At 30.4% G+C, this 16,150-nt stretch overlaps 1 protein-coding gene across 5 annotated transcripts in view; it reads right to left on the bottom strand.

Annotated features, from left to right (window-relative positions):
* Positions 1-2,102: 2,102 nt before the first annotated feature.
* Positions 2,103-16,150, bottom strand: part of LOC108969832 — a 36,344-nt gene continuing 22,296 nt past the window's right edge. For 2 of the 5 annotated variants that reach the window (XM_018934800.1, XM_018934798.1), the window contains exons 5-15: positions 7,410-7,532; positions 7,190-7,327; positions 6,912-7,049; positions 6,306-6,394; positions 6,112-6,239; positions 5,608-5,727; positions 5,374-5,519; positions 5,048-5,255; positions 4,521-4,924; positions 3,197-3,394; positions 2,103-3,134 (exon numbers count right to left, since the gene is read on the bottom strand). In XM_018934800.1, coding sequence (XP_018790345.1) covers positions 3,004-3,134; positions 3,197-3,394; positions 4,521-4,924; positions 5,048-5,255; positions 5,374-5,519; positions 5,608-5,727; positions 6,112-6,239; positions 6,306-6,394; positions 6,912-7,049; positions 7,190-7,327; positions 7,410-7,532 — 1,823 coding nt within the window. In that variant the 3' untranslated portion in view covers positions 2,103-3,003. The remainder of the gene's footprint in view (positions 3,135-3,196; positions 3,395-4,520; positions 4,925-5,047; positions 5,256-5,373; positions 5,520-5,607; positions 5,728-6,111; positions 6,240-6,305; positions 6,395-6,911; positions 7,050-7,189; positions 7,328-7,409; positions 7,533-16,150) is intronic. The other 3 variants (XM_018934799.1, XM_018934801.1, XR_001993430.1) reach the window with 2 other exon arrangements.

Here is a 16,150-nt window from a genome sequence, read left to right as displayed (position 1 = left end):
TTAAATATAAAAATATACATATTTCTTCAAATGTTACACATATTACCAACCCAAAAACTGTCGCAAATGTCTGGTCAACGTCAATTAAAAAAAAATAACGTGAAGAATACCCTTAGGCGATATCTTGCCGGAAAATAAAATTTTAAGCGTATGCCAGAGCGCCTATTGTAATATATCTTATTAAATCAATATTATCATTTTCGCACTTTTATTTGTTATTACTGCAAAGATATACTTATACCATAAACATACTTTACTACTAAATAGCTTCACTTTTGCTTAAAGATTCATATTTTTTTGCTTCTAAAAAGTTGAGTAAGTTGAGTGTTGAAGAATGTATATACTCTAATTACATGTTTAGGAATAATATTGGGTTGACGAAGAAGTCTTTTTGTCAATAGATGTCGTTTCCGCCGTATATTTCCAGTGCTACCAATCACATTGTGTCATACCATATAGTGTTGGAAAAGAGAAAGCTTTTAAGCTTCATATAACCAAAAAAAATTAAACTAGGAGAAGTTGGATAAAAGTTATAGTTGTTCAAAAATTAGTGAAATAAATGGAGAAATTCGCTATATGTATTTTGAAATTTTTGTATAAAAAGTTAAGAATGTCATGCTAGCACCGAAATTTGTGAAGTTTGCGGAGACGATGCTGTATCAGTACGTGTAGCACAACAATGGTTCGCTCGCTTCCATTCTGAAAGTTTTGAAATTTGGATTTACATTGATGAAAGTTTTAMACTGATGGAATAATGTCTTTTGCGAAAAAATTACAAAATTTAGTAGAAATACGAAAAGACTTTTTCGACTACCCAATATTTATGCTGCGAAGTCTTTTTAGCATAAAAAATGATATTGAAGACTGAGAAAGGATCATAAAAAATAAGAACTTAATTCAAATATACTTGTATTATTTATGTTAAATCAGAAAGTACACGAGTCTGAAAAGTTTTAGAAACTTCTAGCTTTTGTCATTAGCAATAGCAGGCAACATTGTAACCCAAAGAATGATGAAAACATTGCACTAAAAAATAATATAATTAATTTAAAATATGAAAACGATTTGAAAATTTCTTAGTTCAGATACGGTATAGAAAAGATAAAAAAGATATTTTTAATCCTAAATACCAGATTAAAAAGAAAAATATTTTATTCGAAATACCGGATTGAATAATAAAAATGTAGACCCGAAAACTGGATTAAAAAAAATTAATCCCCAATACCAGACTGAAAAATTAAATTAAATTTAATCATTTCTTAATTCAATTTTTTAATTCAAAAATAAAATTTSCAAGTTTTTACAGCGATTTTGAGATTAAAAGTTCAAATTTTAATAAAAAGAATCCCTGAGCCCAAATAAAAATAATTGATTACTAAACCTTTCACGTTTTTTGTAATATATTAGCAAATGATTGATCACACTTTTATATACATATAAATACCAAATTATTGGCGCAATTTTATTTTTATGATTTTTACGATCTAAGCAAATTCAGTATAAAAACAAACAAATAAAGAATATTTTATAGCTTTGTATGTGCATTTGTCAATGTAAAAGAGGACATCATACATATACACACAAACAATGAATAAAGGAGTGCTGCACTTATACATATGCATATGTACATACWGACAAGCGCACGTGAAGTACACCTGCACATAGCGCTATGTCTGTATATAGTATATACGTAGTTAAAATTGCATACAAAATTTCTTTAATTCTTTTTTTTTAATACAGAAGCTTTAAGCTTACATTCGTATATATGTACTTATCAATATACATAATTATATAATATTTAAGAAACTACTAATTTTACAATAAATACAAATTATTCGCTCGTTTATGTGTTTCTACAGTTATATAAAATTATAATTATAGTAATTATAATTATGTATATGTGTAATYAGCATGTGCTGCAACAAGTCACCACCCTATACATACATATATACATACAGCTACTTAATAGGTAAACAAGCACGCAACCATTGAAAAGCTTCACACACTGCAATCACATAACTATTAGGGCATAACTAACATTCGTACTTACATACCTACGTAGCTTTTTTGTATGTTCGTCTTCATGTGTCAATTGTCTTTCATTTTTGCACGTCTACTTGTTCTAATTATATATAAGTAACGGCTATTTACCGTCCCCCGCTAACCACCTTTCACTTTTGGGAACACTTATCCGTAACTAAGGCTCTATTGCAAACCATTTATGTATTTATCTACGCTTAGTTCAGTTGTGTCTTAAAATTACGATTTCTTAGGATAACTAATTGAAAATATGCTCATTTTATTATTTACAAAGTCGATTTTTTATATTTATAACTCGTTTTCTTCATATATTTTATAAACGACATTCATATCCATACAAACCAATGTCATATGTATGTATAATATTTACAACATATTTTCTCTCTGCTCCTTTATGCTTCTATGTATGTGTGTGCGATAACATATGCGTACGCATGCGCGTTTCGTTCGTTCGTTCATAATAAGTGTGGGCGTTACTACGAATGCTAAGTCTTATTCAAAAGGTATACATTAGTCCAACATTTAGTACCCGATCGATATTTGTAGGCCGTCGCTCTTATCACGTGTTTTCAATTGCAGACAAGTGAGTCTTACGTGCGATAATTCGAGTTCTGCTTTTAAAATATTCACTGTCTTACATGCATACACAGCTATCGATATACAAACATGTATGTATGAATGTATGTAGATAGAACAGCAAGCCATTAATATTTGATAAACTTACACCGACGTACATTCACACATACATGAATGAAGCCATATGTATATGCACCTGATTCCATACTGACATATTGTATTTAACTACTTGTTTGGGTGTGTGTATATCTAGAATTTTCATTTAATATTTGTCAATTAAACTTTATGTGCTTTTTGCAGCTTAAACGGAAGAGCACCACCTTTAGTATTTTCTACGGGTATTTCATTGTCCTTCGTTGATCTTCTTCAATTACCGTTGCAAATTTATCATCTTCGATCTTTCACATTGTTCATTACATTCACCGCCAACAACAACACGTACACCACTGCAGCCAGTTTGATTAGCTCAGCGCTGAGTCGTATTTGTATCGCGGCAGAACCAGTTTCTCCACATTTTCCTGCGTAGGAATAAGAATTATTAAGAGAATAATATATAAATAGTATTTTGAGTCAAACATACCGAAAACAGTTAGATTGGCCACCAAATGATGATCGGGTGGTTTTTGTGTGCCGCGATAACAAGCATCGCCGATAACCAGTTTGGCCGCTGTGCCTTCAGTTGGGCGATAACTCAGACATACACCATGTTTGGTGCCTTTATGTCGCGCGATAATATACACAGTGCTATTCTCAGACCACGATCCGTGACAAGAGTACTCTTTAAAGAAAACGAATATGAAATTGAAAGAGAAAATAGAAAAAACGTTAACTTTGACTGCACCAAAGAGGTATCATATGTACTGTCACAAGTGCAATTTTTATGGCATGAAGAAGCATCAAAAGATCTTAGAAGATTTATATTGTCTTAAATTTTCAAGTTGTTCCGATATACAGCGGAATACATCGAAAATGACGTCGGAATGAGTTTAAAAGGTCAGTAGGATAATCTTTGTTAAATTTGTTTTTGCATTTTTTAATGTAGAAACCCACTTTACCATTGGAAGGTTTCGAAAAAGGTCCAAAAATAATAATACCGCTCGACGTTCGGAGCGCTCGAAGTGCACAACTCAAACTTTAAACTCGTTTTTCTCAAAACACACCTTCTTCAACTGGCGGACATGATTCCGGTCGAACTACTCAACCGATTTGCTTAATTTTTAATGTTCCAAAAACGACTGACTATCATCCCTATATTTTTTATAATTTATTGACAATGTTAGGACAAAATTTATGTAAAAAAATTAAAACAAAAAAAGTCAATTACTTTTTTTATTTCTCAATATTCTAGTAGGGAYGATAACCATTCACTTWCTTTTTAAGGATAAATTGGGTTTTTGTGTTTCAGATGATCAAAATATGAGAAATCGTGCCCGCCAGTAAAAAAAACGCTTCTCATTCAYCCAGCGATTTCTCCAACAGATGTCATCAAAAAATTGCGAACAAGTACACGATATATGTTCCTCATGATATGTGAAAAAATTTCTATTGTAGAATAAAAATTTCTATGGAAAAAATTACAAAAAACAGGCCAGATTACCATACTGACCCCTTAAATATTTCTTTCCCAATAGTTTCTGAATTTTTTAACAAAGGTTAATAGTGTATGTTTTTCACAATAAAAAATTTTTCATTTTTTACATGAGGAAACAATTTTTGAAAAAAGGCTGTTTCTTACCTGAGGAAACCTATGTAACCCCTTAATATACCATTCAAGGTAAAGGGTATAAAAAAGATCTACTAAAGACGAAATTTCATTCTCACAGACATTTGAAACCACGAAATCACACATGTTTGCACAATCTCAAGTGTAACTAAATATAATATCAGAAATTATAAGCACTCACCTTCGTCACCATCTTCATTGCACATTGGTCGCACATCAATAATATCCGGTTCGGTGCAACCCACCCAGAGGCGTCGTTGCGCTTTGTAATTTGTTATGCAGCCAGGTGCATCGCGACGATTACGTTGCCGATCCAAATCAATTGCCTTTGTTGAATGTTCGAAATCCACTGCTTTTCGTGATGATGCTTCGTCTACAGCCACTGAACCATTTGGTCGTTGCAATTCGCTCTCCAGTATATTCATATGCTCCAAAGTGGTCGTAGTGTTAACGATACTGCCAGAATTATTGTTGATTGCTGTGGCAGTGGCGCGTCTATTTCGTCCCGGTTGGAGAGCACGCGCATTGGCATGCCACGCACCTTTGTCCACTTTATCAGCATCGCGGAAAGTAAGTGTGGCTTGTCTGAAATAAATACAAAAGGAATTTAATGTACATATTTATAAGGTAGCGACATATTTATATAACTTAATAAATATAACTTAATAATAATAATACATGCAATATAGAGAAGATCTGAGAACCAACCTTTTATTCGCATAACCGCCGCCATCAACTCCACTTGCCGTACCCGCTGCAACAACTAAATCGCTTTGGCTATGATGATGACCGTGAGTTAAATGAATTTTATTGTTGTGATTACGTTTGTGACGCGTAGTCAAGTAAGGCGGCCCAATAGCGCCACGCAAATTGAACAAACCCTCCATCGGACAAATTTGTGGATCCGGATTGCTAGCTGTAAATGCATATAACAATGAAAAATGAATACCAAAGATGTAATGTAGAATTTCTGTAGTGAATTAGTTGTATTACTTATTCTAATAAGAAAATATGAATAATTTTTCATTCTTTACCTAGCAACGTAATATATGGCATACGATTCACATCGAAATGATCCGGCGCACAAGCATCCTCAAGCCGTGATGCCTGTTTGCCTGTCTGAATTTCAATGACATGTGTATCGCGGCGATAAAACATCATGCACATAAAGCCCGATTGACTATAAAGGAAAACGTACATTATTTATTATTACCATTTATACTGTAATACAGTTAATATATATAAGACAACTGCGAAAATTTACTCACCATCCGGTTGTATAGTGCACCACAGCCATCATTTCAGTAGCGGTTTGCTTATTAATCTGCTCGCAGAGTGCTCGTGTCTCCATGAAACCATTTGGCTTAATAATATGTACAGAGCCATCACTAGTGGAGTGCAAGGAAAATAATAAATATTAAATTTTATATTGCAATAAATGCCGCAGCATAAACAAAAATTACATTTCAAAAAAAATCTACTTGAAATGTGCAAACGCGAAATATCTTGGAATTCAAAAACTTATTTTTACTAATTTTTATTTATAAATAAGGTATTAATTTTTTAATTTATTTTTCATCCCGTTATTTGGGAAAAGAATTTTGAAAATTGTTTCTAATTAAGAATTTTCATAATTACGAGAAAAATTACTTGTCTTTTAATTGCACTACTTGCAACCCTGAAAGCAAGTAATCAGAACTTAAACTTCTTTAAAATACCTTGAGCGCTTTTGCATTCTCGTACATATATTTTTGTTTAACTTCGATACTTACTTGGGGTGATAGTTGTAGACAGCGTTACCCATGAGAACATGCCAGTGTCGCGGTCCCTTGAACCAAGCCGGGAAGTCACAACGTTCCGTGATCGGTGGTTTTCTCAGCGACATTATGCGTGAACCAACCTAAAATCAAGAATAAAATGTTTCTTAAAAATTGTTCGAAAGTAAAATTTTCAACACGTTAAGTACCTCTGCACTATCCAGTCCATTGCAGGTAGCATCACCAGATTGTGCTAATTTGTATTCGGCATCTTTTGCACTCACAGTGCTAAGTCCACCTGAAATAAGGGAAATTTCGTCAAATATGCTTATTTGAGCAGCAAAACAAATCGATTTTATTCAATTTTATGCTGACTGCTCTATGAAAATGAAATAATTAAAAGGAAGCATAAAATTATTTAAAACTGACCAGTTAAGTATATGTCATGATACCTAGATCACTTAAAATCTCTAGAGAATTTAAATTATTTCAGAAATATCTAATGATAAAGCATATAAAAATTCGATTCCCCAGATCTTTTGGCAATATTTGAAACTACAAACTATTGGTCCTCTTTCTAATTGGTTGACACAAATTCTTTTCATCAGATTATGCGTTTCCCAAACATTATTTTTACTCTTTTTCTGCTTACCCTAAATTAATTTAGATATTATAATGAATTTATCCTGATTTCCAATCTCTATCACTTTCATTTTCTCACTCAAAAGTTGGCAAGAACTTTGAAGCTCAATTTTAAATTTTTCTCAAAGAACTAATAGCAGACCCCAAAATAACCCTTATTTACTAAAACTTACCCAATAGTGATGAAATTTTCTCATAGACGAAGCAGCGATAACGTTCTTCATTGGAAATTGCATGATGATGTGAAACCAAGCCGACAAGATAACGGGAGTTTCCATCCTTCCAGGTGGCCAAGCATGTTAGTTCTTCAACTATTGTAAAATATTAACGTATTAATTAAATAATTTTAAAAGAATAAAAATATATTTATTTATATATATATATAGGTATATAGTAGTATATGACTGGCAGCATAAACAAATTTCAAAAATTAAAAAACTATTTTATATACCTGTACTCTCTGTGCCTTGCACATCAGGACAAGCTTGGAAGCTGAGCAACAGCCGACTATCTTCAGTGCAACTTTCGATATTCGAAACAGGACTCTTACATTCACCGTGTCCACGATTATAAGTGAATACAAAGGGTCCTAAAAAATGCATTACAAATAACAAACATATGCGTTAGCTTAATATAGCAGATGTTTCTGAAAATATGTAGATCAAACTCACCCTTCAACGGACACTTGACCGGTTCGGCACTCTCGCGAAACAGCGAATACAGCAAAGCGTCACCGGGTATTTGATCGCAGAGATTCTGTAACGTTTCACGGCCCTTGCAAAAGTCTGGGGGACATAATTTTTGGAAGACCACAATAAAGTGTAGCGATTAATGCACATTTTTTCACAATATAACAAGCAGCATACAGATTTCATTATGCCAAACGGTGTTAGTAAAGAAGCACACACACACACTAAGTTATATATTGATAGTTGAGTTAGCAATAAGAGAAGTTAACTACATTGAAAATTTTAAAAACTATAATAGATAAATCAACAATAGTACTCATATTAAAAGGTGGTGTTTGTGTAGTTTTTTTTTTTTTTTTTGGGATCGAGCAAACGGCAAGCAATAAATTTATACGATTTTAACTATAGCACATGTAAGTATGTATGTATGAATAAACATATTAACGGAATAGTTTTGTTTGCTACCAAAATTTCACGGAAAATGTATTGCCAAGAAACAAAATAAATAAATGTGTGCATAAATAATTGAAATAAGAGTGAGTRGCATTTGCTCGCATCCCAAAGGAAACAACCATATTATTTTACTAGTTTTCTCTTAACATAAATGCTTATAAAACCAAATAGTAACAGCTTAAAGAATTAAAACAAAAAATAATAATAATTGTGCAAATYGTTGAAGTTTCATAAGTTTCACATAAATTTTCTCTTTGTGGAACATCGGAATATATGGTCGCATTTTTAGCGGAGCAATCGGATTTTGGAGCCAATTTTAAGTAGTAAAAACGACATAAGTTTATGCACTCATTTTTTAAAAGACTAAGACGTAGATTGATAGCGCTATTAAGGGGTTTACTTGTTTCAAAAAATCGAATATTTTTATCGCCTTATTAAATTCTACAACACCTCCAGAATATTGTCCTACCTTTTCAAGTTTATTGTAAAAGTGTCTGATAAAAAATTCAATTTTCAATTTTTTTTTTTTTTTAACTAAAACAAATTTCAGAATTTTTTTGTTAATAGTATATGTATGTTTATAACAATAAAAAAATTTAATATAAATTTAATTTTTTATATAAGAAAAAATTGTTCAAAAAAGGCTGGAAACTCGTGTAACCCCTATTAGCTGCCTTTGATTCGCCATTTATTTACTTGTTATGTTTGAGATCAGATTTCTTGTCGCAAAGTTTTTAYTCGATAGCAACAACAAGATAAACCAGTTGATTCAATACTAGTGAGTGCTTCCCTATTTAATTATGGCAGCGCTGTATTCGATTGTTTTGTATAATTGTATAATTAATTAAATTTGATATCTTTGTTGACTTTACATTTGAAAGACTGAAGCTTACTTGTACATATACATATATATTTAATTCAAATACATTAACTGACTTATACATACTATATTTATATAAAATTACTTTGAGAGACTTTTCTAAATTTCCACAATGAGAAGCTTTACGTAGTACTTCTAGTCGTTACGTCACCATTTATTACACAATAATAATAGTGTAGTTAAATAATGATATATAACGTAAATTAAACTAAAAAACAGAAAAAAAGTAAAAGCTAAAACTTCATTACACACAGTATATATGTATTTAGGTTTCTCTTTTCATTTCAGAATTTTAAAAGTTAGAATGATAAAATATCAGCAATCGAAAACATATTACACCCCATATTTTATTAAGTAAGTATTTTCATTAGCTTCGGTTTCCTCTTAATTAGTGTTGTACATTTGGACATTTTTTTCTTACCCTTAAAAATGAATAAGTCATACATACATATATGATATATACATATGTTAAACATTTAAAGAAATCTTACTCCACTTTTGCCAAAATGGCCACAAAACAAGTTTAGAATTCATATACGAGTATAAATTTTATGATCTCTTCACATGAGATGATATCAACAGAATTGTCTATTATAGATTRTAATATTATTAAAACATATTATATATTGGCAATAGAGTATTTTTTTATAAGAATAAGCGACATGGAACAAACATAATTCAAATATCAGTATTAAAAGTTATTATTAAGATATTATAGATCAGCARAAAATGTCCATTTAAACACAGCCAACATTGAGTCAGAAAAAGACAGAAGGAAGCCTGGTTTTTACCATTAATAGAAGTTTTGAACAGCAGATTCTCATATTCTGATAATACCTTTAACTGTGTGTATGAATACTTAGCCTCTACAGAATACTAATATTATTTATGAAAAAATTAATAATTAAGCTAAAAATATTGACAAAGTAAAAGAAATAATCAAAACACTCTTAGTAGTTTTCTTTTTGTGTATCACAAAGGGTCCTCTCTGTAATTTTTATAATTTTTTAACGTACCATTACTAAATGATGACGTGTGCTCATGTTGACTGAGCACTTAAATACTCATAAATTAATAATAAAAAGGTAAAGTAGTTCGAATTGCTAATAGGTAATTGCATTCACTGATAGTGTATATATTTGTTGGTAATTTTTTTGAGTGTTTGTATTTACATACATATACATGGAAAAGCACAACACCAAAGTTCTAACTACAAATTTTGAAATTTTGAAAAAAAATTAAATTTAAGCATGAAAAATGTTCAGTTGTAAATATATAGATACACACATATAAACAAGAAAAAACGTTAACTTCGGCTGCACCGAAGCTAATATACCCTTCACAGGAGCATTTCTTTTAATAACCATGTGTTCAGTTTGTATAGAAACTATATGCTAGAGGAGTCCGATCTGAACAATTTTTTCGGAGATTATATTATTACCTTAAGCAGTAATCCATGTCAAATTTCGTGAAGATACCACATCAAAGGTGAAACTTTTCCATACAAGCATTTTATTCCGATCATTCAGTTTGTATGGCAGCTATATGTTATAATGATCCGATATCGCCATTACCGACAAATGAGCTGTTTCTTGAAGAGAAAATAACGTTTGCAAAATTTCAAAACGATACCTTAAAATCTCAGGGACTAGTTCGTATATATACAGACAGACGGACATAGCCAAATCCACTCAACTCAACATATTAGACATTTATATATATACTTTATAGGATCTCCGAAGCTTCTTTCTCGGTGTTACAAATTTCGKGACATACTTAATATACCCTGTTCAGGGTATAAAAGCGAGCGAGCATTTTTGTTTTTGATTTCAAAACTTCTCGTTGCTATCCACAGTTGTTCATTAATGTGTGAAATGAAGTCACAATTTTGTTGATATTTGAAATGTATTCAATTATGTTTACATATCTTTTTATTAAAGATTTCATATTAAATGTGGACATATGTATGTATGTAAGTATCGATTAATATTTATTAATTAATATGATTTATTTTCTGAGTAAAATTAAAACGCAGTTTTAAAACAAGTCTTTTACGAAGAATTGAGTTTAATTTCTTTCATATCGCATATATCTATTTTCGAAAGGGATATAACTTAATTTCTCAATATTTTAGTTAAAATTGGGTTATATTACACGATGAAGCTTAGATAGCTTCAATTCAATTCATATATTGGATGCTGCAGCATTGAGACCTGATTATGTAGTTCGAGTTGAGAACTGGCATTTTGCTCAAATATTATATACTTTAAATCATTTAGGGAATTAGAGCTTTCTCAATAAAAATGTCTCTTTATATTCTGAACAGAAGTTTGCCATGACAGTTTATAATTCACAGAAAGAAACGTAAAAGACTTTATTTGAACATGTGTATGAATAAAATTTGAATTAGTGAATCGAATTCAATAAAATACTCAATTTCAAATTTCTTGGCCATACCACCGCTAACGTTTTCTTTTAACACAAGCCCCCGATGGATGCTACAAGAAATGCACCTTTGAAATTTATTAACGCTTTGGAACACACAATGACAACGGTCTTATTTTGTATGGCAATAATAATTAACAAAATACCCRCTATTTTCATCTTGAGCTCCGAATGTCTCTTACGACTAATACTCGTCGTACACTTTATAGTTGAAATATAAACCATTACCAATATTTTTCTTGATTTATTATTTCATATTAAAACATTACTATAATTAAGTTGATAGAAAATAGAAAAACGCATGTACTCACATACATACAAAAACATAATAATTTACTTCAGCAGCAAAAGCATTTTCATGTATAACACCGTTAGGCAAACTTGCACTTTTTGCACYTTTTGGAAAACGGATAATGGCCAACGAAATTTTAAAGCAAATAAATAATGTGAAATAAAGTTTTATAAACAGGAGTTATATGTTTGTATGTACATAATTACGGATGTTAACACAAAAACGCCGTTAAGATAACCTATAAATTTTATGTGGCTTATGTGCATGATTGCGTTGACATAAAAAATTCAATAATTGCATAAAGCAGAATTTTTAGGTAAAAATTGCGTTTTAGCGCATTTTATGCAACTCCACAGTAGGAATGATACTGGTAATACAAAAAAAAATATATGTACATATAAAAAAAATATTTTTTATGCATTGCTTAATGAATTTTTCTTGTCAACGTAAACAATGCACTTCTTATAAATAGATATGCTTGTTTTTTGTATGTAAGTATATGTAGGTGTATGTATGCCCYGCAGCGGGTTAAAGCAAAACACTGTATAAGTTAGCTGTTTTGCCATTTTTTTGCTGAGCCATGAGCAAACATAGAACAACATGGAAACTCTTTTAAATTACAGCTAATTTACAACAACAATTTCGTACTATTTTTTTGATACAATGAAACAAATTATAATTTATTATAAAAACGCTTTTAGGCATAGACATACACACATACAATTAATTAAAAACAAACGGATGTAATTAAACATATGCATTTAGCTAAACCGTACCATGCATACATACATAAATATGTATATGGTATTATGGAGAAATATTAAGGCGCTATGGTTTTCAAAATAAGTTTTGTTGTAGTTAAGATTAAAAAAAGTGTAGGCTAAAAGTGTTAACTATACTTATAGAAAATTGCATGTAACATATCCATTTATATATGTACATATACTTTGTATGTTAAGTATATAAATACATATACATTCATATATGTATGTATGCATGTATGTATATACGTTTAAACCACATTCAAATTACATATATCTCTTTGTGTGCTTGTATGTATGTTAGCGTATAGAGAACAACATTAACAACAACAGCAATAAAATGAGATAATAACACTACTTATTTACGTACAACGATATTTACATACATATACAGTAATTATAAATAGAAAAATAAAAAACAAATAAATACAGCTACGTATTATTGATGTAAAAATAACAACAACATTCAACAAACAACATTTAYGAAAACATCGAAAAAATATCACATAATGAATGAATTCATGTAAGTATATAAAAAGTACATAATACGAATAAGTACAAAAAATACTAGCGGTCACCGGGCAGCCCATCCCAACATTGCATTTGAGTTTTAAAACGTCTTTTGTCTTACTTGTGTGAGCTATGTAAAATCGATTGTTATTGTTATTGCTAAACCCTTTTTTTTTTTGCTTTTTTAGTTTTTTGTTTTTTGGGCAAGACACACAGAACAAACGATTGATGAATTTTAGTTTCCTTCATTTTACGCTTTTTCGCTTTGTTTTCAATTATAACTGCGTTAATATGCACGCGTTTCAACAAATACAGTGTACCTTCGGCCAATTTAATGATTTCTAGTTTTGAATTGAAATTACAAAATTTTATTTAAAATGAGACTTAAATTCAAATGAATATACATTGTATATATTTATACGGTATATGTAGGGTATGAGCATGTAAAGTATTACAGTACAAAGTATACATATGGGCACTCTATCGAGGAGTAAACAATTAGTTGCGTATACGCACTGTCGCACACATGTACAGTCACATGCAGACATATTTGTACAACGCATTTTTACAGTCGACATTAAAAATATGTGTACAACAGCTATCAGTGTGCGATCAGACAAACCGCGCATATTTCGCTTTTTCAATGGTAAATTGTGACTTACAAAGAAATTCGTGTATACAATTCGTTAGCAGAACGGAGCAACAAATTGTTCGTGCGTATTTCTTATTTAATTACGTTTTTGTTGTTAACCGATATTGTTGACAGACATATAGTATTTTCTGGAAAAAATTAGTTTTAGAAATTCTTTGGCAGAAGTAGTGATGATCGTGGTGGTGCTTGTGAATATGGCGTCGGCAGTAGAAATGTTAAGTGGATAGATATGTATTCATAAAGGTACGAAGGTAGTTTGGTAAGTAGATAGATGGAGATGGATGGCATGAGGTTAGGTTAGCAATGGATTTATGAGGTAAAAAAATTAAGAAAAAATTGAAGCGAATCGAGCCAAATCGTAGCAAACTGCATCGAATTCGAGCACCAATAAACATAACACAAATCAATATGGAATGAACAGAACAAATCCAAAGCAGAAACAAATTGACAGTTAACCGTATAGAGAAATTGGGAAAACATTTTTAAAATCAGTATTTATTAATTGGTTTTGTTTTACACTCATACGCTTTTTTGTTTGGTGAATTTTCGTTCATTTTTCAAATATTTACTCTCGCTTCTGTACAATTTTACAAGATAAACTGGTTATAAACAAATTATGTATGCACGTATGTTATGTATATACTTAGTAGCATTGAAAATGGAAGGTTAGAAAAAATATCAAACATATTTACAGCATTTTTTTACAGAATTATGTTTACAATGGAATTTGGAATTTGGTTTTATGTACAAATGATACAGCTGAGGAACTAAAGCACACAATGGAAAATATAAAAAAACATTAAAAAAAAAGAAATAAAAAGAAATTATACATAATAACCAGAAAATAAATGCCAAAGTATCGGTTAACGGTAATTGTTTCTATGAAAAGCTTGATTGTTTAAATAAAAATTATAAAAATAAATAATGTATTTTGTTGAACGAGGTGTATATCAAATTTATAAAAAGAAATAAAAAATTTAAAAATAATTTGAATACAAACAAATATCACTAACATAGTTAACTAAACGGAAATCAATATGACACTCTCAAAGCAGCAAAAAATATACATTTAACATACAATATTTAAAAAACTCAACCAGAAAAATTAACGAAGAGCTGACTTCATTAAGTATGCGCATAAAAAAATTATAATAGAAAAAAATAAAAATAATTAAAATGAATGAAATAGTACTTGTATGAAATTAATGCAAACACGCAAACTTTTTCTCGTTATATGAATGTGTACGAGTATGTGCTGCTTGCGCTCTTGTCTTGTAGATGACACCGAAAAAATCCAAAAACAAATGCAAACATTCCTGCTGCCTAGTTTACCCAGTCTGGAAACAGTTTTGATTGAAAAGTGTACTTGTATACAGATGTGAGTGTATATGTATATGTATCCTTTGGTATCCTACACAACTTACGCCTATAATGTATAATATGTATATATGTGTGTGTTTGTGTTACTTTATTCTTTTATTTGCGTTTGTGGTTTTCATGTAGATGAGCACTTAGCAATAAGTTTATAAATATATGTATATAGTTATAAATGTCGCAGTGTTTTGTGAAGCACAAACTTGTTTGTTGTTGGTGTACAATAAAAACCTTTGTTTTTCATGAAAATCCTAATGAAAAGCAGTTATATACTGTCACATATATTGTAAAAAGGAGTGTRTGCGTGTGTTGGTTTTTTATTATTTTTATAAGCATAGAAAATAAATTAGAATAAGTACTCTTAGTGCGCTCGCAAATAAACTGGAGTTCATTATACTATATAGTTGGGTGAATGTGAATAAAAAGGTACATATATGTATACATAAGTTCATACTAACTATCTAGCTAAGGACATAGGAGGCTAAAGTAGTAAACAAACAACGCTATGTTTATTCATATTTATTGTCTTTATTGGTTTTGTTGATACACATCCCCGATTGACGACATTTCGATATTGATTTTTGATTAGCATTTTATTTAGCTTTGATTATTGCCTTCGTGCGCTAATGCTCTCGGCATCATTAGCGCATTTTAGCGKCGCCTGCACTTCATCCAACTGCTTTGTGGCAACTTATTTTTTGCTCGATTCTTATTTACACGCAGTCGGCAAGTAGTATGGTAATTGATTTACTTTGCTAATTGTTTATGTGAGTTCGATAATGAATTGTAAAATCAAATTTCACTTAATTTTCTAAATAAAAAAAGTTTTTTTATAAAACTTCTTTATAACTAGCTTTGAATTAAAGACTMTATTGAGTCGAATTTCCCGATAATTTTAAGCGATTTAGAAACGTCTCACTTTTCAAAATATATTTCTAAACTTGCAGTAATTAATGAACTTTTAGACGCTTTTGATTATTCGAAAAAMTTTTAGACAGCAAAATACCATATAGTAGCAAAATATCCTATATTTAAATCTAATGGAAAATTAGTTCTAAAGTATTAAAGAACTTGAACGATAGAATAGTTCTTTTTCAATTTAAAAAAATTGTCACAAATTTTTATCAAGCAATTTTTTACTGCATTTCGGTCCAAATTTTTTTCTATAAAAACACAAATTGCTTCAAATAAAATATTTTTATCAAAAAATTGTTTATCGCCTTTAAAATTTATTTAAGTAGCAAAAATCTCTCGATGATCTTTTGTAGTGGAAGGAAGCAGCTTGCTGTGCCCTAATTGCTACTATATCTTTTGTTTTATTCAATAGTTCACTATCGATATGAGTACATACATATT

This window comes from Bactrocera latifrons, unplaced genomic scaffold (assembly GCF_001853355.1).
Source record: "Bactrocera latifrons isolate USDA-ARS-PBARC rearing strain unplaced genomic scaffold, ASM185335v1 scaffold_267, whole genome shotgun sequence".
Taxonomy (NCBI): Eukaryota; Metazoa; Arthropoda; class Insecta; order Diptera; family Tephritidae; genus Bactrocera; species Bactrocera latifrons.
Note: the sequence above shows the minus strand (reverse complement) of the source record. Positions and strands in the feature narration are given on the sequence as shown.